Source organism: Natator depressus, chromosome 3 (genome assembly GCF_965152275.1).
Source record: "Natator depressus isolate rNatDep1 chromosome 3, rNatDep2.hap1, whole genome shotgun sequence".
Lineage (NCBI taxonomy): Eukaryota > Metazoa > Chordata > Testudines > Cheloniidae > Natator > Natator depressus.
Genome location: NC_134236.1, coordinates 181,470,953 through 181,497,332, shown reverse-complemented (window position 1 = coordinate 181,497,332; position 26,380 = coordinate 181,470,953). Strand labels below are relative to the sequence as shown.

The 26,380-nt window shown below is 42.4% G+C and overlaps 1 protein-coding gene across 23 annotated transcripts in view; it reads right to left on the bottom strand.

Moving 5' to 3' along the window:
• Window positions 1–26,380, bottom strand: part of NRXN1 (neurexin 1) — a 1,220,951-nt gene that overhangs the window by 667,669 nt on the left and 526,902 nt on the right. For all 23 annotated transcript variants that reach the window (XM_074949428.1, XM_074949414.1, XM_074949409.1 and 20 more), the window contains one exon: window positions 8,614–9,052. In XM_074949428.1, the coding sequence (XP_074805529.1) occupies window positions 8,614–9,052 (439 nt within the window). The remainder of the gene's footprint in view (window positions 1–8,613; window positions 9,053–26,380) is intronic.

Below are 26,380 nucleotides of genomic sequence, written 5' to 3'. Positions count from 1 at the left end.
CTTTTGGATCTCTAACAATGGGACACCCAGTCAGGTACTGTATGCATTATCTGAGGGCAGAATTTTGGGTTTTTTTTTACTACTTTATGCATACACAATCACATGTACAGTACCAACCTGGAACACTACTTGAATGAATGGAAGACTAATTAGGATTGTTTATCTTTGGAGCACCAGGTCAATCCAACACTTCAAATAAGTAATTTCAAATACTTATTTAATCAGGAATAAGTGTTATGATTCATGAATGGTTATTATATTATACATATTTTTATATATAAGCACCAAACAACAGGGCTTGCAATGGCTATTTAGAAAGTGCTGCTTGCAGTGAAAGACTGATTACAGTAAACCTCTAATTATATGCTCTTGTGAGATCCTTCTGCGCTCTCTCTCTTTCTCACTCACACACACACATGATAATTTCTTGTGCTTAAACCAGAACTCTTACTTTAATTCAAAATCTCAGTGACTTTTTAGCCCTTAAATACCAGCTTACCCATGCATAACTGCTGATACAATCTGTTTTGCAGTGCTGTACACCATTGAAGGCTGACAAGAATGATACATTCTCTATCTGATTTTAATGTGTAATGATGATTTCTAAAGGATGGCAGTTTGTTAAAAAAATGCTTGTGAGGTTATCCTTGAGTATGCCAAACAGCTTAACAAAATTTAAACAATACTCAGGCCTCACAAATCAGTTATTAACCTAGCCCTAATGTGTCACAAAAACCACTGTGGGCGCAGCTGTTTCATGGTATGTTCCTACTTCTTTTACTGCAAAGTTGGCAGTATTGTAACAGCTGAACAGCCAAACATTTCCCATAGGTATCTGTTAATGAGCCTCTTCAATCATATTCATTATCTCAGCAATTTAGGTTTTATAAGTCTGTTTACAATAAACTAAGACATCCACCCACAGACATATTTCTAAACCTTGTCTCATCAATTGTGATCAGTAAAATACTGAGATTGTAACTGCAGCTGGTGCAGCTACCTTGATCTCTATACTTACCTTACGTGGTCTATTAAGTTACTATGTGAAACTCTCATAGTTGTTTATTGGCAGATGGTGAAAATCTAAGGAAAGACTAGGGTTTTCTGGCTGTATCATATTGTCCTCTTAGTGTGCTAGAGTGAATATTATCTGATAGTCTGGTAACAGCTGTGCCAAACAAGGCTAGCTAGATGACAGAAAGGGGATAGTTGTTGTTGCTGCAGCTTAGAGTGGCTGTTTCCTGTGGCTGAGAATCAGGAAGAGAGCAAAGACCAGAAAATAAATCAAAGCACTTGCTGATTCTGCTAATATTGAAGTCAAGGAAATTAGCCACAGCTTTCTATTATCAGTGGGCACCACTCTGCTTTCGATTTGAAAGCCAGAGAAATGTAGGAATAAAAGGTTGCAAAACATGAAACGTTATTTAACAGCAAATATGGTACTTGAGCTACTTATTCATGAAGATGGAGCACAAATTTAAAAGATGCCATGTTAGCAGTGATCGGCTCCGATAAGTAGCTAATAAGTTGGAGATCTCAAAAGATCATTCTCTCAGGAGATTTCCAGTATTCCTGGTTTGGGCTGGAATAGCATTATTGCAGAAGATTCTGCCATGCTTTCTCACACTGAGTGTTTATTAGTGAGGAGTTGAGTAAGACAGCACCAAACACAAGTAGGAGTAGCAGAATCTAGCTCAAAATATTCATTTCCAGTGAGAAGAAAAAGAGGAACATACAATTTATTTTTCATGTTAATCAAATGTTTTTTTTCTGATGCAAATTCTGTGGTCCTTATTCAGCCATTATTCAGGCAATACTCCCATTAGATTAGATGACAGCATTGCCTATGCAAAAATGGAGTAAGAATTTCAGTATTTTTCCCACTGTAAAATTAACCAAACTTATTCAAATCACAATAAACATTTGTGTTGGGTTCAGGTTTTAGATGAAAGTTCAGTATAGTATTAATTTTTAGGGTGGATAAAAATCAATGATTTTTTTTTAAAATCAGATTTTTTTTATTTAAACTGGATTTTTTTGATAAAATGCTTTTTGAGGAAAAAACCTATCTAAAGATACTTTTAATTAAGATACATTATAGCTCAAAGATATCTCATCATGGAATAGGGATTATAAATTCTAATTCTATAGTATGAGACAATATATTTATGTAATGTTTAAGAAAAGTTTTGTAAATGAGTTCCAATACTTCATGGATTAGGGACCCAACCTTATGAGGTTCCATGGGCTTCTGTACAGAATATTTAGGTTAATCTTTCTATCTATCCAATGTCACTCAGTGCTCAGCCTAAAACAGTGGTTCTCAAATTAGGGCCGCCGCTTGTTCAGGGAAAGCCCCTTGCGGGCTGGGCTGGTTTGTTTACCTGCCACGTCCACAGGTTCAGCTGATCGCGGCTCCCACTGGCCGTGGTTCCCTGCTCCAGGCCAATGGGAGCTGCAGGAAAGGAGGCCAGCACATCCTTTGGCTCACACTGCTTCCCACAGCCCCCATTGGCCTGGAGCAGTGAACCACAGCCAGTGGAAGCCTCAATCGGCCAAACCTGTGGACGCGGCAGGTAAACAAACGGGCCCTGACCGCCAGGCGCTTTCCCTGAACAAGCGGTGGCCCTAGTTTGAGAACCACTGATCTAAAAGATACCATCAGATATGCTTAGTTTTGCAGTTCTCAAACTGTGGATTTGTGTCTCCAGAGATAACATGCTTGTTAACAGCAAAAATGTTTAAAATAAATAAATAATATAGAGAGGTGAGAAATAACAGACCTCAACCCTATTGTCCCTCTGCAAATTTGTGTATACAGAGTCAATCCCTTATCTCTCTTTAAAAGTGCAAAGTTTCAAAAAGTTCAATGAATAGAAGATTGTTGGGGGTGAAATAGATCTGGACAAGGAGAAGAAGTCTGGAGATAAATGTGAGAAGGGAGGGACAGGCAGTAGAAACAAATGTGAAACTATTTGAGCAGCATATTCCAGAAGTCTTGAGGTCTTTCTGAGTGTCGCCTTCATTGATTTGAGATCTACCATACCATTCTCTCACTAGAAGGGAAAACCTATAATGGCAGCAGGTCATAAAAGAGACCCAGTTTGCGAATATTTTAATTAAGTTCCTCTACCTTTGGGTAAGACAGGCATGCATGCAAAATGCACCAGTGCAACAAAGAAATACAAGGCCTGGTCGCTCGAACAAAACAACATCATGAGAAGTGTTCCTTCTCAGGAGGAAGCTGCATTGAAGATGATGAAAGGAACATGTCTGAACATGCAGGATCATCAGGTTGGTAAACTTTTTTATTTCATACTTCTTTCTTAAGGACTACCTGTCTTTCTTCTGGACTATTCTTGAATTCTCATGTTTGAGCAAAAAATATAGTTGTTACTCTATGTTACTATCATTTTAGATGCAGTTGTGATAAAAAATAAATAGCTGAAATAGGCAGATCTTCTTTTTACAATTTCACCTTTAAAGTAGTACTGAGTGTCAGTGAATGCAATGAGTAATACTAAATGAGCAGTATGGTAATAATAATTAAATAACTTCATTGACTTATTTTGTTTAGGAGAATCCATCCTCAACATACAAGATTCTGAAGACTATCCATCTTCAAGATCACCATCATTTTCTATAGTTTCAGAGTTATCTGCCAATGATAGTGTTTCAGTCACATCATGTATGTCACATAGCTACAGTATATCACCTGTAGTAAAAAGAAAGAAAAATCTCCATCATCCAGAAACAAACATAGATAAGTTTGTGATAAGAACCAGCAGATTACAAAAAGAGGTAATTGATGAGAAAATTGCCCAGTTTGTTTAGGCAACAATCTCTCCTTTCCATATAATTGAGAACCCACACTTCATTAACATGGTTCAGTCATTAAGACCAGGATACAGTCCACCCAACAGAGCAGATGTTGCAGGCAAATTGCTGGATAAAGTGTATGAAAGAGAAATCGAGCAGTGTGCAAAAGGTCTAGAGGGTAAAATTGTTAACCTGAGTCTTGATGGGTGGAGCAATGTCCACAATGATCCTGTTGTATGACAACAGAATAAGGGAATGTCTTCCTTACAGAAACAATTGATACACCAGGAAATGCACACACAGCAGAATAATTACAAGAAGTAGCAGTAAAAGCTATAACAAACTGTGAAAAAAAATCAAATGTCTAGTATGCAGCTTGTTCACAGACAATGCTGCAAATGCATCCAAGATGAGAAGAAATTATTTAGAAGAGAGTGCCAAGCTAATAACATGGTTGCAGTGCTCATTTGATGCACCTCCTAGCCAAAGACTTCAGTGTTCCAGAAATAAAGGCTAATGTTGTTGAAATTACAAAATCCTTCCGTAAAACCACTTTGCAGCAGCTGCTCTGAAAAAAGTGGGAGGAACCAAGCTAACTCTCCCCCAAGACGTGCGATGGAACTCAGTAGTGGACTGTTTTGAGCACTATATCAAGAACTGGCCTAATCATCATGAGAGTTTGTGAACAAAATCATGAAAAAATGGATGGCACTGTCACAGCCAAAGTTCTCAACATTGGGCTTAAGAGAAATGTTGAACACATGCCGAGTACCCTGAAGCCTATTTCTGTAGCCTTGAACAAAATGCAGGGAAATAGCTATTTTATTCCTGACACTGTTGAAATTTGGAAGGAACTGAGTGAGATCTTAAAAAGAGAACTATGCAATGACAGAGTTAAATTACAAGCATTAAAAAAACAAATGGGACAAGCTCTATCTCCAGCTCATTTTCTTGGAAATATTCTCAATACTTGGTACCAGGGTCAAACCTTAACTGCTAAAGAAGAGGAGTTGGCTCTGACATGGACATCCAGCAATCATCCTTCCATAATGCCAACTATAATAAACTTCAGAGCTAAGGGTGAACCATTCAAGAAATATGTGTTTGCTGATGATGTTTCAAAGAAAGTCACACCAGTGAACCGGTGAAAGTCACTTAAGCACTTGGATTCAGAGATTGTTGAAGTGATAATCTCACTTTTAACAGCAGTAGCTTCTTCTGTAGGTGTAGGAAGACTCTTTTCTTCATTTGGACTAATTCATTCCAAATTGAGAAATCAATTGGGACCTGAAAAAGCAGGAACGCTTGTTTTTCTTTTCCAGATTATGAACAAACAGGAACATGATGGTGAAGACGACTGAGATAGCTGCAGAAGCCAATATTTTAAGTTTCTCATGTTGACCTGGCTGACATAGTCGATTTTAATTTTTTTTTTAAATATTTCATTTAACCATTTTATTTCAAAACAATTTTAACAAAAACAAATCTGATTTAAAAAAAAACTTGAATATTTAACTAAATTCAAAAATTCATATGCCTGTTTTGTTAAAATATTATATGTTTGCTGTTGAAGAAAAAAATCCAGAATACATAATGTTGTTGTTTTAGTTAAATAAAACAATTTAAATGTCTGTCTGGCGATGTTCTCCTCCTAATACAGCATGGCAAGAAAATCCTCCAAATATTAATGATTAACCTGTTGAATTGGAGATCGTTCACCTACCAATGACTTCATAAATATCTGTTTCAATTACCTTTGGTAAATGAAATAACCAAACAATCATTCATTTTCTGATATAGCTGTAAAACTAATCTGATTTTTTTTCAAAATAAATCACTTTAAAAATGTATAGTGTGTACCTTCTAAAAATGAAACACATCTATCTCTGAGTTGTGAAGAATATGTACTAAGGTTATATCAACCAACAAGAATGCACTTTTATGTAGAAATCCATGATTAAATAGAGTCTTCCGGATTTGATAAATCAAATCCATCCTGCTAATTTTACCCATTTTTGTTTATCCATCCCTATCTATGAGTGCCTAGGGCAAATCAGTGTTATTCTTCAAAGAGAAAAACAAACCTATAACAGACATTTAAAGTATTCATGCCTCCATCCAAATTAACTTTAGAAGTTTGGCTTAAAAGTAGTACATAATATTCAAATGCTAAGAATAAATACTACACTGAAATTATTCATGGCTAAATCTTTGCAAATAAATGGTGGTATACACATTGGTCTTCAAACTCTTTGGTATACATTGTCCCTGAAATTAACCTAGATACTTAAAACTCACCAACATTTTCCAGAGATTTACCTGCAGTTTAGCCTCACAATACCTTAACAAAAATTGTGGGCCAAAGTCTTGTACAACTATGAAAATTTAGGGGCATATCTTCAAATGTAACCAACTACACTGCATTCATTTTCTGAATAGAACTGACTCTGATTGTAGCAATAACCTCCACTTCTCAGAATTGTCCCAGGAATAGATTGTATATAGGTCAATCACTAAAGCAGTATTTAAGAAGAGAAGACACAAAATGAAGATCACAATGTAAATAATATATTACCACTGGATATTCAATCATAGTTGAGGTTTTTGGGCAAATTTGTTACCTCATGACAAGTAAATAACTAAGTGACATGAGACAGCCAGAAAACCAACCTTCTATAGTTTATGTTGCAACCCACTAGAACTCAGTAACCATATAGTTCTTTTTCATAATTATACCTGGAAACCCAGGGTAGGTTAAGTTAAATTAAATTTTGGGTCCTGTCTTTTTCTGGGCTTCCCTTTTCACACCTGCAATTATGTGGGTCCAGTTTAGATCACTGGACTATCTAATATCTGATTTGCAGGTGTAATTAGTTTTCAGCCATCTGAATTAAGTAAATTGTATCGGAAAATTAGGAACAGTAAAGGCAGGCCTTGTTTGGAAAATCTGGCCCTAAAGTATATCATTACTTTTTCAGCAGAGGCCTCATCCTATACACTGTTGAGAGTCTCCTGCAAGATGCTAAGTGTCTTAATTATCACTGAATTTAGGAGCTGTCAGTACATCTCCAAGACCATCCCAAAGTATAGTTTCATAACAAGCAAATGAATAATCTATTCTAAAATCATATAGCTTTTGGAACATACAGTAAATAATAACACAAGATATGGAGAAGGAAGAAAGATAAACCAGAAACCTGGAAGTTGAAAAACAAAGGAACCCAAGATACAGAGGGAGAAATAGAGGAGGCATACAGTAGGTTTTCAACGATGGAGATTAAATAATACACCTTTGAAGTGTACATAAATTAACGATGTAGCGTCATCTAGCTGTTTTAGTTATGTAGATAAACCACAGAATGATTTAAGAATGCTCTTGTGTAATACATCACAAGAATTCCCTCACTGAATGAATTATAGCCTTATTATTTACTGCTGTGATGTACATTATTTCTTAGGATTTTTTTTAAACCTTCTAGATTCTATTTTATTCTTAGCAGACTCTTGGCATGAATCTTTACATCAGAGTTAGAAGAGGAACCATAAAAGACCTTAAACAGTCCTCTGAATAATAACTACTGTTTACTTCCTGAAGTCAACTTGTATTAAACCAACTGCAACTGGAACGTAAGAAAGGTTTCACTAGCTAACACACTAAGGAATGGATGTGTCTACACTGCAGTTAAACATCCATTGCTGGCCTGTATCAGTTGATTTGGGTGGGGTCTCAGAGCCTGGATGTCTACACAGTAGTTTTATAGTTCTGCAGTCCAGCCCGAGTCAGCTGACATGGGCCAGCCACAAGTGTTAGCTGCAATCTAGACATACCCTGTGTGACTTGAAATTTTACTGCAGAGATAGGGGCAGCTGATGTTTTTATTACTCATGTTGATTTCAATGGCCACTAGTCAAATGTTTCCACTTTTGCTAGTATACAATTAGAACTAGGTGGAATATTTTCAGCAAATAGTAAGTTTGCTGAAAAATACATTTTTCAGAACAACAAATATATTCACAAATTCAGGTTGCATTTGGTGAATAGTTTCAGCTGAAAAAGTCCTGAAAATTCCAATATTTCAGAAATGTTGCGATGGTTTGTTTAGAAAATGTCAAAACAGTTTCAAATTCACAGTCAAATATTTTGTTTGACCAAAACATTTTTTTTCTGGTTTTTCATTTCTGAAAGAAAAAACTAAAAAATTCAGTTTCACTTCAAAACAAAGCAATTTACTTTTCAGATTTTTCCATTCAGCTACCAAACAGAAGACAAATCAATTATTTTCTGAGCTCCACATATAATACCATGTTTTGATCATGATTCATTAACATGCATATTAATTATGCAGAGGTTCACTAGCTTCATTGGAAGGGTTGGGTTGTTTCTATGGGCACAGTATTCACTTTTACCATGCTGGAGATTACTTACAATTTGCTAGTGTGTTGTGATTTTTGTTGCTGTTGGTTTTTTTACACTTGCAATTTGCCACTTCAGCTCCTTCTACAAATATGATGATGTAAGTGATTATCAGGAGTACAGGGCGCTCTGTTTGGTGGTTTATTTTTGTTGTTTTTAAGTTTTTTTGCAAGTACATGATACATTAGCTTTCAACATTTAATACTTGATTACTCAGTAAATGTTCACAAAACATATTGTTCTCTGGAAATCTTTTGAGTTTTATTAGCTGACGATGTGTAACTTCAACAGTAAAAAACAGCATATAATTACAACTCTCAAATCTTCCTGATGTTTTTAAACAGAAAAAAGAAAAGAAGAAGCTATTTTAAAAAATTTACCTGACCGTCCATCCCGCTGAAAGTCCACATGGTACCACTCTCCATCATTCACCTTCTTTTGCAAGGCTTTTATTTTAATAGTACCTGATCCCATGTCTAACAGAAGGTAAAGGTAACCATCAAGCATCTCAATGGCAAAAAAGTCAACCTTTACCATTTGTGGGTGTTTGGCATCTTTCTGATGCCTTGGTTTTCCATGACTGAAAAGAATCAGCCCATTTGGCTCAGTTGTGCGAAAGTCAAATGATATTGACCCTGTTTTCTTGGCATTCCACTTTGGCAAAGAGATGAAAGACTCTGGTGTTTCAAATGTGATTGGATCCAAGGTTGCAACATTCTCACATTTAAATGCTACAACTCCATGAATCTTCATTTTAGGGTCTCCTTGCTTGGCAAGTCGAGATAACTCCAGTCTGACATCATTATTTTTATATACAACCTGCAAACAAAGCACAGTGGTTACAATGGTAGAATTAACTGTATTAACCAATCAAACATAACCCTCAATAGGTTCAAGTATGTTAGTCACTAATAATGGATGCTATTTAATATATGAGAATGTACAAATATATACATCATAGAAATGTAGGGCTGGAAGAGACCTTGAGAAGTCATCTAGTCCAGCCATTGCACCGAGGGAGGACCAAGTATACCAAGACCATCCCTAACAGGTGTTTGGCTAACCTGTTCTTAAACACCTCCAATGATGGGGATTCCGAAACCACCCTTGGAAGCCAATTCAGTGTTTAGCTATCCTTATTGTTAGAAAGTTTTCCCTAATACCTAACGTATATCTTCCTCGCTGCAAATTAAATAGATTACCTCTTGTCCCACCTGCATTGGACATGGAGAATAACTGATCATAGTCCTCTTTGGAACAGCCATTGACATATCTGAAGACTTATCAGGTTTGCCCTGTCTTTTCTCAAGACTAAATATGCCTAGTTTTGTTTTGTTTTTTAATTTCCTCATTGTTCAGGTTTTTGAAACCTTTTATCAGTTTAGTTGCTCTCCACTAGACTCTCTCCAATTCTTTCTTACAATGTGGCACACAAAACTGGGACACAGTACTCCAGCTGAGGCCTCAACAGTGCTGATAGAGCCAGACAATTACCTTCCGCATCTTACATATGTCAACTCCTGTTAACACACCCCAGAGAGATATCAGCCTTTTTCACAACTGCATCACATTGTTGGCTTATATTCAATATGATTCACTATAATCACAGATACTTTTCAGCAGTATTACTGCTTAGCCAATTATTCCCCATTTTGTATTTGTGCATTTGATTTTACCTTCCTAAGTGTAGTTCATTACACTTGTCTATTGAATTACATATTGTTGATATAAGACCAATTCTCAGATTTGTAAAGGTTGTTTTGAATTCCAATCCTCTTCTCCAAAGTGTGAGTAACCCCTCCCAGGTTGGCATCATCTGCAAATTTTATAAGCATACTCTCCACTCCACTATCCAAATTAAAAAAGCACTACACCCAGGAAAGACCCCTGTGGGATCCACTAGATGCATCCTCCCAGTTTGACAGCTAGCCGTTCATAACTACTCTTTGAGTACAACCTTTCAAAAAAATGCACCCACCTTATAGTCATTTCAGACCACATTTCCCTATGTTGCTTGGGAGAATGTCATGTGGGACTGTCTGAAAAGCCTTATTTAAAATCAAGATATATCACATCACAACCTAGACAGCAGTGACCATGAGATGGTGCAGTTCAGGATCCTGACAAAAGGAAGAAAGGAGAGTAGCAAAATACGGAACCTGGACTTCAGAAAAGCAGACTTAGACTCCCTTAGGGAACTGATGGGCAGAATCCCCTCAGAGGCTAATATGAGGAGTCCAGGAGAGATGGCTGTATTTTAAAGAAGTCTTATTGAGAGTGCAGGAACAAACCATCCCGAAGTGCAGAAAGAATAGCATATATGGCAGGCAACCAGCTTGGCTTAACAGTGAAATCTTTGGTGAACTTAAACTAAAAAACGAAGCTTACAAGAAGTGGAAATTTGGACAGATGACTAGGGAAGAGTATAAAAATATTGCTAGAGCATGCAGGGGTGTAATCAGGAAGGCCAAGGCACAATTGGAGTTGCAGCTAGCAAGGGACGTGAAGGGTAACAAGAAGGGTTTCTACAGCTTTGTTAGCAACAAGAAGTTCAAGGAAAGTGTGGGACCCTTACTGAATGGGGGAGGCAATATAGTGACAGATGATGTGGAAAAAGCTGAAGTACTCAATGCTTTTTTTCCCTTGGTCTTCACAGACAAGGTCAGCTCCCAGACTGCTGCACTGGGCAACACAGCATGGGTAATAGGTGAGCAGTCCTCAGTGGTGAAAGAACAGGTTAAGTACTATTTAGAAAAGCTGGACATGCACAGGTTCATGGGTCCAGATCTAATGCATCCAAGAGTGCTGAGGGAGTTGGCTGATGTGATTGCAGAGCCATTGGACATTATGTTTGAAAATTTGTGGCGATCGGGGGAGATCCCGGACGACTGGAAAAAGGCACGTATAGTGCCCATATTTAAAAAAGGGAAGAAAGAGAACACGGGGAACTACAGACCAGTCAGCCTTGCTTCAGTCCCCGGCAAAATCATGGAGCAGGTCCTCAAATAATCTATTTTGAAGCACTTGGAGGAGAGGAAAGTGATCAGAAACCGTCAACATGGATTCACCAAGGGCAAATCATGCCTGACCAATCTGACTGCCTTCTATGATGAGATACCTGGCTCTGTGGATATGGGGAAAGTGGTGGATGTGATATAGCTTGACTTTAGAAAAGCTTTTGATATGGTCTCCCACTGTATTCTTGCCAGCAAGTTAAAAAAGTATGGATTGGATGAATGGACTATAAGGTGGATAGAAAGCTGGCTAGATTGTAGGCCTCAACGGGTAGTGATCAATGGCTCCATGTCTAGTTGGCAGCCGGTATCAAGTGGAGTGCCCCAAGAGTCGATCCTCGGGCCGGTTTTGTTCAACATCTTTATTAATGATCTGGATAATGGGATAGATTGCACCCTCAGCAAGTTCGCTGATGACACTAAGCTGGGGGAGAGGTAGAGACACTGTAGGGTAGGGATAGGGTCCAGAGTGACCTAGAAAAATTGGAATAAACATAGAATATCAGGATTGGAAGGGATCTCAGGAGGTCATCTAGTCCACCCCCCTGCTCAAAGCAGGACCAATCCCCAATTTTTGCCCCAAATCCCTAAATGGCCCCCTCAAGGATTGAACTCACAACCCTGGGTTTAGCAGGCCAATGCTCAAACCACCGAGCTATCCCTCCCCGCTGCCAAAAGGGATAATTTGGAGGATTGGGACAAAAGATATCTGATGAGGTTCAACAAGGACAAGTGCAAAGTCCTGCACTTACGATGGAAGAATCCCATGCACTACTACAGGCTGGGGACTGACTAGCTAAGCGGCAGTTCTGCAGAAAAGGACCTGGGGATTATAGTGAACGAGAAGCTGAACATGAGTCAGCAGTGTGCCCTTGTTGCCAAGAAGGCCAACGGCATATTGGGCTGTATTAGTAGGAGCACTGCCAGCAGATCGAGGGAAGTGATTATTCCCCTCTATTCAGCCCTGGTGAGGCCACACCTGGAGTATTGCGTCCAGTTTTGGTCCCCCCACTACAGCAGAGATGTGGACAAATTGGAGAGAGTCCAGCAGAGGGCAACAAAAATGATTAGGGGGCTTGGGCACATGACTTACGAGAAGGAGGCTGAGGGAACTGGGGTTATTTAGTCTGTAGAAGAGAAGAGTGAGGGGGGATTTGATAGCAGCCTTCAATTACCCGAAAGGGGGGTTCTAAAGAGGATGGAGCTAGGCTGTTCTTAGTGGTGGCAGATGACAGAACAAGAAGCAATGGTCTCAAGTTTCAGTGGGGGTGGTCTAGGTTGGATATTACGAAACACTATTTCACTAGGAGGGTGGTGAAGCATAGGAATGGGTTACCTAGGGAGGAAGTGGGATCTCCATCCTTAGAAGTTTTTAAGGCCCGGCTTGAGAAAGCCTTGGCTGGGATGATTTAGTTGGTGTTGGTCCTGCTTTGAGCAGGGGATTGGACTAGATGACCTCCTGAGGTCTCTTCCAACACTAATATTCTATGATTCTATGATAGAGCTTCTCCCTTATCCACTAGGCCAGTAACCATGTCAAACAATAAAATTAGGTTGTTTTGGCATCATTTGTTTTTGACAAATTCACGTTGGCTATTACTTGTAACCTTATTTATATCTATATTTATATAATATATGAAGTAGCTCTTCTCATTGACTAACACTAACAATAGCTTGAATTAAATCAAACAGCATTGCTCTAAAAATATCCCTACAGTTAATTCAAATAATCAGAAAGAATCTACACAGAATTTGTGCTATCTGTGGCAAATTAGCTTGTGTGTACTTGATTGTTGAATAGCCTTCTGTGTGCAGCCATTTTGCCGATGATAGTGAAGTATTAGGTTTCTTGCTCCCCTAAGCTCTTTATTACTTTCTTAAGTTTTGTACTCCTGTATACAAAGTCTTTCAAGGTCAGATATCACCTTGTAACATTTTTTTCCATAAGTTAACACATTTTTGCCTTCTCCTAGGAATTGGGGATAATAGCATCTATGTTGATCATGAAGCAATACATTTGGGAAGCCAATATCAGAGATAAGATCGAAGCCAGGACAATCACAGACAGTATTACTGGATGTCATGCTGCTGAATTTCCCCACCTTCAAAGTCTGACTGAAGGTTATTGGATAAAACTAAAAGACAGTATTCATATTTAATTTAATCAACCTGCATTTCAAGTGCTTCTGTTCCATATCACACATTTGTTTTACTCCACCTCCCCAGAAAAGCTCGCCACACAAGTCATTTTCTAAGCCATAAAACCACTACTATCATATAGTTTATCAACATATTTGGGTAGTGGTGTTGTTTCTGTGTTGTGAATAACATGACTGCTGTATATGCAAGTCTCTCCACTAATGGGCATTTGGGATCATGTTAAATAATCAATGGAATTAATCAATAATGCACAATGAATGCCTGCCTCTGAAACATCATTAATTGAGGGTCCCAGTAAAGTTGAAATCTCTTTTTAGCCCCCTAAAGTTTTGTGTTTCTAAGGGTATGGCTACACTTTGAGATAGGAGTATAATTTCCAACTAAAGGAGACATAGCTGCACTAGCTCTGATTGATCTAGTGTGCTAATAAATAGAGCGTAGCTGTGCTGGCATGAATGGCAGGAGGAGTGAGCTGCCTTGAATATTTGCCTAGTGTCTCAGAACATGTATGCACTTGGCAGCTTGCCCCCCTGTTGTTTGTGCTGTTGCGGCTACCCTCTGTTTCTAGAGCACTAGCTTGATCAGACCTGGCCTCTCCTCAAGCTGGGAATTACGAGCCCAGATTTAGGGTAGACATACCATAGATGACACATCTCAGGAGTGGCTGTTGTAAAATAGTGTCCAAATATAAACATATATTAAAATCTGGCTACTGACAAGTCTCAAAATGTAATTCTAAATGAGGAATCAACATCAAGAGGGTGGATTTCTAGTGGGGACTCCAGGAACTAATTATTGGCCCAACTCTGTAATATATATACAATCAATGACTTAGAAGAAAACAAAATAATTAATGATAAAGTTTGTAGATGACACAAAAATGGGGAGTGATAAATAATGAACAGGGCAGGACATTGATACAGAGAGATCTAGTTAATAGTTCTCTGTTCTATGTGACAGGGTCAGGCGAGATGGCTATAGGAGAGTGATAGAAGGCAGATATATTAGCCCCAGCTTAAGCAGGTCCCTTTTCCCTGGGTAAGGTAACAGGGGCAGTTCCAGAACAATCAGGATCTTGCCGGAACCAGTGAAGACAGACAGGCTAATTAGGACACCTGGAGCCAATTAAGAAGCTGCTAGAATCAATTAAGACAGGAAGGCTAATCAGGGCACCTGGTTTAAAAAGGACCTCATTTCAGTCAGTGGGGGGCGCATAAGGAGCTGAGAGTGAGAGGGCATGCTGGTGGAGGACTGAGGAGTACAAATGCTATCTGGCATCAGGAGGAAGGTCCTGTGGTGAGGATACAGAAGGTGTTGGAAGGAGGGCATGGGAAATTAGCCCAGGGAGTTGTAGCTATCACACAGGTGTTATATGAAACACTGTGGACAGCTGTGATCCACAGTGCCCTGGCCTGGAACCTGGAGTAGAGGGCGGGCCTGGGTTCCTCCCATCCCCGCAACTCCCAATTGGATACAGGAGGAGTTGACCTGGACTGTGGGTCCCACCAGAGGGGAAGGTCCCTGGCCTGTTCCCCGACCCACTAGGTGCACCAGCAGAGACTGCGGGGATTGTTCTCCTTCCTTTCCCCCATGCTGGCCAGAGATGAGGTTAGCTGAGTGAACGGCAGGTTTGAGCCACTAACAAAAGTAGCCAAACTGAGGGCTGCCATGGATCCCTGAGGCAAGCAAATCCGCCAATAAGCACAGGACCCACCAAGACAGAAGAGGAACTTTGTCACAACTGGTGTTAGAGGTGGGATTTGGTGTACACAGCGCAGCAGAAGAAGGAGAGGGTTTAATTTTTTTCACCACAATGTAGGACGTAGTGCGGGCACTGATACAAGCCACGGCTGCCCAGCAGGCAGTTTCCCGTGTCCACGCAGCCACCCAATAGGAGGCAGTGCGGCTGCAGCAAGAGACCAATGGCCTGTTGATGGACCAGGCAACTCAAGACCGTGCTATGTTGCAGGAACTGGTAAACCAGGTAAAGGTCCTTACAGAACTGACCCGTGGCCATGATGGGACGCAGATCATATGGGCCAGCAATTGGCTGCAGAAAATGATGTGGGAGGATGACATAGAGGCATACCTCCTGGCCTTTGAGAGGATAGCCCTGCGGGAGGCTTTGCCCCAGGAACTGTGGTATGCATTCTCTCCCCATTCCTGTGTGGAGAGGCCCAGAAGGCCTACTATGATCTGTCTGAAGAGGCTGAGGCAGACTACCCACAGCTGAAAGCAGAGATGCGGGCCAGATCTGGGGTAATGACCGCAGTGTGGGCCCAGCAATATCATGAGTGGAAGTACCAGGAAAACAAAACCCCGCGGTCCCAATTATATGACCTCATCCATCTCACACAAAAGTGGTTATGAACTGAGTCCCTGAGTCCGGAAGAGATACTAGAGGTTCTGGTCATTGACTGATACATGAGGGGACTACTGCCAGACCTTCGTGCCTGGGTACGCCAGAATGAACCCTCCACCTATGACGAGCTTGTCACACTGGTAGAGAGGTGAAGGACGGCAAGGGAACTGACCCAGCCACTTAAGGAAGAGGCACCCTGTGTTAAACTAGCAGCACCAAGCCCCAGAGCTCGGGCGACTGGGCCCCTAGGAAGGCCTAGATGGAAAAAGAGAGAGGCTGAAAGCCCATCAGAGGCCACAAAGAGTCAGAGCACTGAGGAGGAAGAGGATAGTGTCATTAGACTGCCCAAACCAAGAAACTGGGGAATGCCTAGGGCCCCATAGAGATGTTACACCTGTGGGGAGTGGGGACACAGAGCTGCACAGTGTCCCAATGCTGAGGAGCCTATGCAGTGTAACCTGGGGAACTGGGCAGACACATGCTCCCTAATTCACCTGGTGGGGGTCACACTAACCCCACATATGTACACCAGACCAGTAAAACTAAATGGGGCAGAAACCACAGCACTGGTTGATTTGGGGAGTGCTATCACGCTTATTTCAGGGAAGCTTGTGAAGTATAGTCAGCTGCTGCAGGCAAAGTGCACAGGGGTGACATGCGTCCATGGGACAGTTAGTTATTACCCCACCATCCCGGTAAAAATTGAAATCCAGGGGAACACTACTGAGGTAGCAGCAGGTGTGGTCACTAAAGTCCCATACCTGGTGCTCACAGGGAGGAACTTTCCAGGGTTTGGAGACTTACTTCCGGCAGGGGGATTGGAGAAAGAGGGAAACCCTGAAGTTAGGGAGACATCCACAGTAGACTGCCAACTCCAAATCTTCTCTGAAATATCCCCAGATCTGTTCTCCACTCCTAGGCAGGGTAGAAAGACGAAAAGGGAAAGAAGGGCAGCTAAGCCCTTGGGAACCCGAATACTGACCCCAAAGCCAGAGGGTAGCTCTCGTAGGTAGGCGGACCCAAGCAGCTGACAAGAAGGCCACCCAGGAGGGAGAAGCATCTGAATCTAATCCCCACCCTAATGCCTCTGAACCAGTAGTGGTGACAGAGATTGGCCCCCTTGATCTCAGGCAGATTAGCCCCGGGAGAGAAAATTTTGGACAGGATCAGGCTGAAGACCCAACGTACGACAACATTAGGAAGGAGGTGACCGAAATAGATGGGGTCCCCGTGGAAGGGAAAACCCAGGGACAGGACCCTACTTCATAATGAAGAAGGATCTCTTGTACTGGGTTGCACCAGTACAAGGCCAGAAGGTACAGCAGATCCTAGTACCTCAAAAACACCAGAATGCTGTATTAAATCTTGCCCATAGTCATCTTTTGGGGGGGCATTTGGGGGTAGAGAAGACCCTGGCACGAGTCCTACAACGGTTCTTCTGGCCCGGAGTACATGAAGAAGTGCGGAGGTACTGTGCGTCCTGCCCAGAGTGTCAGCTGCACAGACCCCACTCCCACTTGAGGTCACCTTTAGTACCTCTTCCCATCATAGAGGTCCCCTTTGAGTGAATAGCCATGGACCTAGTATGACCCCTGGAGAAGACAGCTCGGGGCCACCAATATATACTTGCTGTTTTGGACTATGCTACTCGTTACCCAGAAGCCATCCCCCTGTGGAACACAGCCTCTAAAACGATAGCCAAAGAGCTGGTGGCAATCTTTGCCTGAGTGCAGCTACCAAATGAGATATTAACAGACCAAGAAACCCCATGTCTGTCGAGGCTAATGAAGGACCTCTGTACCCTGCTCCATATACATACCCTGAGAACTTCAGTCTATCATCTGCAGACCGAAAGGCTTGTAGAAAGGTTTAACCAAACCCTCAAGGCTGTGATAGAGAAGGTGGTAAGTCAGGATGGGAAGGATTGGGACACCCTACTACCTTAGCTTATATTAGCCATCCGGGAGGTACCTCAGGCCTCAACTGGGTTCTCCCCTTTTGAGTTACTACACGGGTGCCACCCCCGTGGCATACTAGATATCGCCAAAGAGATCTGGGAAGAGGAACCCAATGAGGGAAGAAATATCATTGAACATGTATTGCAGATGCGAGACCGGATAGCCTGGGTCCCCCCTATTGTATGGGAACATTTGGAAAAGGTGCAGGAGGCCCAGTGAACCCATTACAATTGCCCGGCAAAAGTCCGACAGTTCCAACCAGGGGATCAGGTGATGGTGTTGGTACCTACGACAGAAAGCAAGCTTTTGGCCCAATGGCAGGGGCCCTATGAGGTGGTTGAACCTGAGGAGGAAGTAACCTACAAAGTGTGGCAGCCAGGACACCTAAAACAAGAACAGATTTATCACATTAACCTCTTGAAATCTTGGCACCAGTGAGAGACATGTGTAGTAGCCCAAGAGGCCCCGATCCAGGGAAATAACCTAAATGAGCAGATCAGGATATCCACTGATCTGACGCCGAACCAGAATAAGGAGGTAACTGAGATGATCAAGCAGTACCAGGACGTATTTTCAACCAAACCAGGCTGGACCACCAAAGCATATCACCACATTGTCACAGACCCTGGGGAAAAGGTAATTTTAAGGCCTGACTGGGTTCCAGAGGCAAAAAGGAAGGAGATCAAGGCGGAGGTCAAAAGGATGTTGGAACTGGGAATCATCGAAGAGTCCCACAGTCAATGGTCGAGCCCAATTGTGTTGGTGCCCACACCCACTATGGCACCACTAGGTTTTGTAATGATTTTCGCCGGCTGAACGAGATATCCAAATTTGATGCATACCCCATACCCCGTATTGATAAGTTAGTTGACTGCCTGGGCAATGCCCAATTTTTGACTACCCGTGATTTAATAAAGGGATACTGGCAGATTCCCCTTGCCAAAGAGGCGAAAAAAAAGATGGCATTCTCTACACCAGTGGGTCTGTTTCAATATACTGTTCTTCCTTTTGGTCTGCACTGGGCATCTTCCAGCGTCTTATGGACAAGCTCCTGCGGCCCCATTCCAGTTATTCAGCTGCATACCTGGATGATGTGATTATTCACACGCCCGACTGGGAGACTCACTTGGAAAAGGTGGAAGCGGTACTGGACATGCTAAGATGGGCCGGACTCATGGCCAACCCAGCCAAGTGTGCTATAGGGCTAGCCGAGGCTAAATACCTTGGCTACATTGTAGGAAGGGGCATGATCAAGCCCTAAACAAACTGGAGGCTATACAAAATTGGCCCCAGCCGAATCAGAAAAGCAAGTCTGGGCTTTCCTGGGTGTGGTGGAGTACTACTGGCGATTTATTCCCCATTTCACCATCAGAGCAAGTCCCCTGACAGACCTGATAAAAGCCTGGGGTCCAGACATGGTAAAGTGGACAGATGCCACAGAGAAAAAATTCACGGATCTATGGACAGCCCTCTGCAGTAGCCCCATGCTTATAGCCCCAAACTTCAACAAAGAATTCATTTTACAGACAGATGCATCTGAAGTAGGATTGGGAGCTGTCCTATCACAGATGATCGGAGACAAAGAACACCCAATCCTCTACCTCAGCAGGAAACTCTTCCCGAGAGAGCAGAAGTCTGCAGTGGTTGAGAGAGAGTGCCTTGCTGTGAAATGGACCACGGAAACACTACGTTATTACTTTCTGGGACGATGGTTTACCCTTGTGACCGACCATGCACCCCTCCAGTGGATGCAGTGAAATAAAGAGAAGAACGCAAGGGTGAACAGATGGTTCCTGTTCCTACAACCTTTCCAATTCACCATACAACGCCAGGCTGAAAGCCACCATGGCAAAGCAGATGGCTTGTCATGGGTACACTGCCTGACGTCCCATGTTGCCCGACCCCGTGGTGTTGAGCGGGGCGGGAGGGTGGAAATGTGACAGGGTCAGGCCAGATAGCTACAGTAGAGCAATAGAAGGCAGACATATTAGCCCCAGCTTAAGCAGGTCCCTTTTCCCTGGGTAAAGTAACAGGGGCAGTTCCAGAACAATCAGGAACTTGCTGGAACCAATGAAGGCAGACAGGCTAATTAGGACACTTGGAGCCAATTAAGAAGCTGCTAGAATCAATTAAGACAGGAAGGCTAATCAGGGCACCTGGTTTAAAAAGGACCTCACTTTAGTCAGTGGGGGGTGCACAAGGAGCTGAGAGTGAGAGGGCATGCTGGTGGAGGACTGAGGAGTACAAATGCTATCTGGCATCAGGAGGACTATCCTGTGGTGAGGATACAGAAGGTGTTGGAAGGAGGGCATGGGGAAGTAGTCCAGGGAGTTGTAGCTATCACACAGGTGTTACATGAAACACTGTGGACAGCTGTGATCCACAGGGCCCTGGCCTGGAACCTGGAGTAGAGGGCGGGCCCAGGTTCCTCCCATCTCCGCAACTCCCAATTGGATACAGGAGGAGTTGACCTGGACTGTGGGTCCCACCAGAGGGGAAGGTCCCTGGCCTGTTCCCCGACCCACTAGGTGCACCAGCAGAGACTGCGGGGATTGTTCTCCTTCCTTTCCCCCATGCTGGCCAGAGATGAGGTTAGCTGAGTGAACGGCAGGTTTGAGCCACTAACAAAAGTAGCCAAATTGAGGGCTGCCGTGAATCTCTGAGGGGAGCAAATCCGGCATTAACCGCAAGACCCACCCAGGCAGAGGAGGAACTTTGTCACATCTAATATGACCAAATATGAAGTCATACATCTAGGATCAAAGAATGCAGGTCATAGTTAAAGGATGGGAGACTCTATCCTGGGAAAAAGTGATACTGAAAATGATGGATAACCCAGTGTGATGCTGTGGACAAAAGGGCTAATGCAATCCTTGGTTGAATGAACAGGGGAACATCAAGTAGGAATACAGAGGTCATATTATCTCTGTATTTGGCACTGGTGTGACTGCAACTGAAATACTGGAGTACTTGTGGCACCTGACAGACTAACAAATTTATTTGAGAATAAGCTTTCATGAGCTACAGCTCACTTCATTGGATGCATTCAGTGGAAAATACAGTGGAAAATACATTGTTTCATGTTCACACAGAACATGAAACAATGGGTGTTACCATACACACTGTAACGAGAGTGATCTCTTAAGGTAAGCTATTACCAGCAGGAGAGCGGGGGGGCGGGGGACCTTTTGCAGTGATAATCAAGGTGGACCATTTCCAGCAATTGACAAGAACGTTTGAGGAACAGTGGGGAGTGGAGGGGGGGAAATAAACATGGGGAAATAGTTTTACTTTGTGTAATGACCCATCCACTCCCAGTCTCTATTCAAGCCTAAGTTAATTGTATCTAGTTTGCAAATTAATTCCAATTCAGCAGTCTCTCATTGGAGTCTGTTTTTGAAGGTTTTTTGTTGAAGAATTGCCACTTTTAGGTCTGTAATCGAGTGACCAGAGAGATTGAAGTGTTCTCCCACTGGTTTTTGAATGTTATAATTCTTGACATCTGATTTGTGTTCATTTATTCTTTTACATAGAGACTGTCCAGTTTGACCAATGTACATGGCAGAGGGGCATCGCTGGCACATGATGGCATATATCACATTGGTAGATGTGCAGGTGAACTAGCCTCTGATAGTGTGGCTGATGTGATTAGGCCCTATGATGGTGTCCCCTGAATAGATATGTGGACACAGTTGGCAACGGGCTTTGTTGCAAGGATAGGTTCCTGGGTTAGTGGTTCTGTTGTGTGGTGTGTGGTTGCTGGTGAATATTTGCTTCAGGTTGGGGGGCTGTCTGTAAGCAAGGACTGGCCTGTTTCCCAAGATCTGTAAGAGTGATGGCTCGTCCTTCAGGATAGGTTGTAGATCCTTGATGATGCATTGGAGCAGTTTTAGTTGGGGGCTGAAGGTGATGGCTAGTGGCGTTCTGTTATTTTCTTAGTTGGGCCTGTCCTGTAGTAGGTAGCTTCTGGGTACTCTCCTGGCTCTGTCCATCTGTTTCTTCACTTCAGCAGGTGGGCATTGTAGTTGTAAGAATGCTTGATAGAGATCTTGTAGGTGTTTGTCTCTGTCTGAGGGGTTGGAGCAAATGTGGTTGTATCGTAGAGCTTGGCTGTAGACAATGGATCATGTGGTGTGGTCTGGATGAAAGCTGGAGGTATGTAGGTAGGAATAGCGGTCAGTAGGTTTCTGGTATAGGGTGGTGTTTATGTGACCATCGCTTATTAGCACTATAGTGTCCAGGAAGTGGATCTCTTGTGTGGACTGATCCAGGCTGAGGTTGATGGTGGGATGGAAATTGTTGAAATCATGGTGGAATTCCTCAAGGGCTTCTTTTCCATGGGTCCAGATGATGATGTCATCAATGTAGCACAAGTAGAGTAGAGGTATTAGGGGATGAGAGCTGAGGAAGTGTAGTTGTAAGTCAGCCATACAAATGTTGGCATACTGTGGGGCCATGCGGGTACCCATAGCAGTGCCGCTGATTTGAAGGTATACATTGTCCCCAAATGTGAAATAGTTATTGGTGAGGACAAAGTCACAAAGTTCAGCCACCAGGTTTGCTGTGACATTATCGGGGATACTTTTCCTGATGGCTTGTAGTCCATCTTTGTGTGGAATGTTGGTGTAGAGGGCTTCTACATCCATAGTGGCTAGGATGGTGTTTTCAGGAAGATCACCGATGGATTGTACTTTCCTCAGGAAGTCAGTGGTGTCTCGAAGATAGCTAGGAGTGCTGGTAGCGTAGGGCCTGAGGAGGGAGTCTACATAGCCAGACAATCCTGCTGTCAGGGTGCCAATGCCTGAGATGATGGGGTGTCCAGGATTGCCAGGTTTATGGATCTTGGGTAGCAGATAGAATCCCCCAGGTCAGGGTTCCAGGGGGTGTGTCTGTGTGGATTTGTTCTTGTGCTTTTTCAGGGAGTTTCTTGAGCAGATGGTGTAGTTTCTTTTGGTAACCCTCAGTGGGATCAGAGGGTAATGGCTTGTAGAATGGAAGCTTGGAGAGCTTCCTAGCAGCCTCTTGTTCATATTCCGACCTATTCATGATGACAACAGCACCTCCTTTGTCAGCCTTTTTGATTATGATGTCAGAGTTGTTTCTGAGGCTGTGGATGGCATTGTGTTCTGCACGGCTGAGGTTATGGGGCAAGTGATGCTGCTTTTCCATAATTTCAGCCTGTGCACGTCGGCGGAAGCACTCTATGTAAAAGTCCAGTCTGTTGTTTTGACCTTTAGGAGGAGTCCACCCAGAATCCTTCTTTTTGTAGTCTTGGTAGGAAGTTCTCTGTGGGTTAGTATGTTGTTCAGAGGTGTGTTGGAAATATTCCTTGAGTCGGAGACATCGAAAGTAGGATTCTAAGTCACCACAGAACTGTATCATGTTTGTGGGGGTGTAGGGGCAGAAGGAGAGGCCCCGAGATAGGACAGATTCTTCTGCTGGGCTAAGAGTATAGTTGGATAGATTAACAATATTGCTGGGTGGGTTAAGGGAACCACTGTTGCGGCCTCTTGTGGCATGTAGTAGATTAGATAGTTTAGTGTCCTTTTTCTTTTGTAGAGAAGCAAAGTATGTGTTGTAAATGGCCTGTCTAGTTTTTGTAAAGTCCAACCATGAGGAAGTTTGCGTGGAAGGTTAGTTTTTTATGAGAGTATCCAGTTTTGAGAGCTCATTCTTAATCTTTCCCTGTTTGCTGTAGAGGATGTTGATCAGGTGGTTCCACAGTTTCTTTGAGATCGTGTGGCACAAGCTGTCAGCATAGTCTGTGTGGTATGTGTCCAGTTCTGGTGTCCACAATCCAAGAAGGAATTTGATAAACTGGAGAGTGTTCAGAGAAGAGCCATAAGAATGATTAAAGGATTGGAAAATATGCCCTACAGTGAAAGACTCCAGGATCTCAATTTATATAGCTTAAAAAAATAGAAGGTTAAGGATGACTAGATTTAGTCTATAAGTACTAGAGTTGGTTGTGAATTCTTTTGACAAGATACTTTTTTCCACCAGTGCAGTGCGGCACATTCTTTCTCGGAGTGCCTACTGGTATCCGTGCGCAATGTTGCTGGTATCCTTGGTTCCAGTGCCTCCTGTAGGCTATCCACCTCTCATCAGGTGTTTCATGGCTTGGCCCCCTTGCCAAGTCAGATGAAGCTCAGCTCCTTCTGGGATAACCAAAAGGTCCAAATGGAAATCAAAACAAACCAGAATAATTATTCTGCCCCTTTGGGTTACTGAAATTTTCTGCTTCACCTTATCAACCCTATTTCAGGGCTCTGTCCTCGTGGGCCTCTTCCAGCTGTGGTAGGCCCTAACTCAACCTCTCTCTGTCCACCCCACCCCTATTCTTCTCCCTGTGAGTTTCTTTCTATAGGAGAGTCCGGCCTCCTCTTCTGTGTATCCCTGCATTACCCCTTTCCAGGGCCAGCCACAAGGATCAATTCTGTCCCTTCAGCCTTCTCAGTCTGCCTCCAGGCCCTGCCAGAGAGACAGACAGAGGGTACTCCCTATCTTCTCAGTCTTCTGCCTTCAAATGAGCTCTCTTTCAGCTCTCTTTCAGTTCTCTGCAATTCGGGTCAGTCACTAACTCCATTACAGCCAGCTGGGATCACTAATTTCCCTGACATGGATAGATCAGGGGCAAAGCTGAGTCTAGCTTGCCCTAAAGGCCAGCCAGCTGGTGACAACTGGAGAATGCCAATGTGTAGAAACTGAAATCATTCATGGGAAAGGGTTGGTTCTGACAAATACCCAATTTTGAAAAAAGAAAAGAAAAAAAGTTTTAATATTGTTCACATGTATTAGGACTTTGACTTTTCCTCACAATTTGGGGAAGGAACACTATTAAAATCCCATATCCTCATGGGCCTGGTCTATACTGGGCGGGGGGGGAATCGATCTAAGATACGCAACTTCAGCTACGAGATTAGCATAGCTGAAGTCGACGTATCTTAGATCGACTTAGAATCACTTATTTCGTGTCCTCGCGGCGCGGGATCGACAACCGCCGCTCCCCCGTCGAATCTGCTTCCGCCTCTCGCCCTGGTGGAGTTCCGGAGTCGACGGCAGAGTGATCGGGGATCGATTTATTGCATCTACACTAGACGCGATAAATCGATCCCCGATAGATTGATCGCTACCGGCCAATCCGGCGGGTAGTGTAGACGTGGCCATGGGATGGGAAAAGTGTTTACTGCCCAGCTTTAATAAGTATCTACATGAGGAACTGAAATTGGCTCTAGAATAGAGGGCTCTTTCATCGAGCAGACAAAGATATATCAAGGTATATCCAGATTTAACAGCTGAAAGTTTAAGCTAAACAAATTCAGACTCAAAATTAGGTGCAAATCTTTAATAGTGAGTGTAATTAACCACTGGGACAACTAAGGTTGTTGTAGATTCTCCAATGCTGGAAGTCTTTAAATCAAGAACAGATTTTTTTCCCTAAAAGATATGCTCTAGTTCAAACAGGAATTAATTCAGGTTAGTTTTAGGGACTGTGATATGCAAAAGGTCAGACTAGCTGATCGCAATGTTCCCTTCTGGTTCTATAATCTATGAAATGACTGGAGTTAAATGAGTGTAAAATCAGTGTGAGATCAGAATCATGTCCAATATAATTATGCACACATACACGTGTGAAGAAAAAAATGCTAACATAATCATACAATTACTTATTTTTTAAAAAATCACGTTGCTTCTCAGAGCCAACTCAGAAAATATGTGTCTTTAGAAATAATAGTATTTACTAGTGCTGGGTAAACCATAAAAGGGATAGTAACAATGATCCTATCTGAAGCTTATCTGAGGGTTTTTTTGTGTGGCTTCTTTCTTCTACACATGCCCTCCATTCCTAATCCATTGTTCTTCTTCCCTGGCCCCTCTTCTCAATATCCTTATTTCCCCAATTTGGTCTCCTTTTTTTCCGCCTCTGGTCTGGACCAGGCAATAATCTCTTTGCAATTCTCCCCCATCTCTCTATTTCTGAACCATGTAACAGATGTGTAGAGGGAATTTACTTTGTATTTAGCTCAGTGACTAAGCAAGAGAAACAGGAAGAAGGTGGTTTTGCCTTGGATCTTATTTTCATAAACAGGTTTGTCCATGAAATGTGCGGGAAATGAACTAAACAAGTATGCATAGCTCCAGGGACAACGTAGGATATGCAACCTGTGTGGGTATGTGTTCTGGCGTAAATGAAAACAACCCACATGGGATTATATTACAGTCATTTGATATTTTTACTCTTTTGTTTTTCTTTTTTTTTAATCTTTCAAACATTTTTTGTTCTTTCTGTTGGATAATCCAAGGGATAATATAATCATGTTTTTAATGGGAATGAAGTTTCCATGGCTGTTTATAAACACACCCACAAGTAATCACGTCAGTGCAGTTTGCAGCATAGAAGTGCACCTGGATTCTTTGCTTATCCTAAATTTTCACATAACAGCATCTGCAAGTAACCCTCTACCAGCTATGTACCATCCTGGCAGTATGTACCAGTAATATATGCTTTTGTTACTATGACAGATACAGCAATTTCCTGGACAAACCTTATTGAATTAAGTTAAACTTCACTGAATTAAGTTTAAATATTTTTAGAAGTTCTTTGTATTAAAAATGCAAATGTTTACATATTATTGTGGGATTGTATGTAACT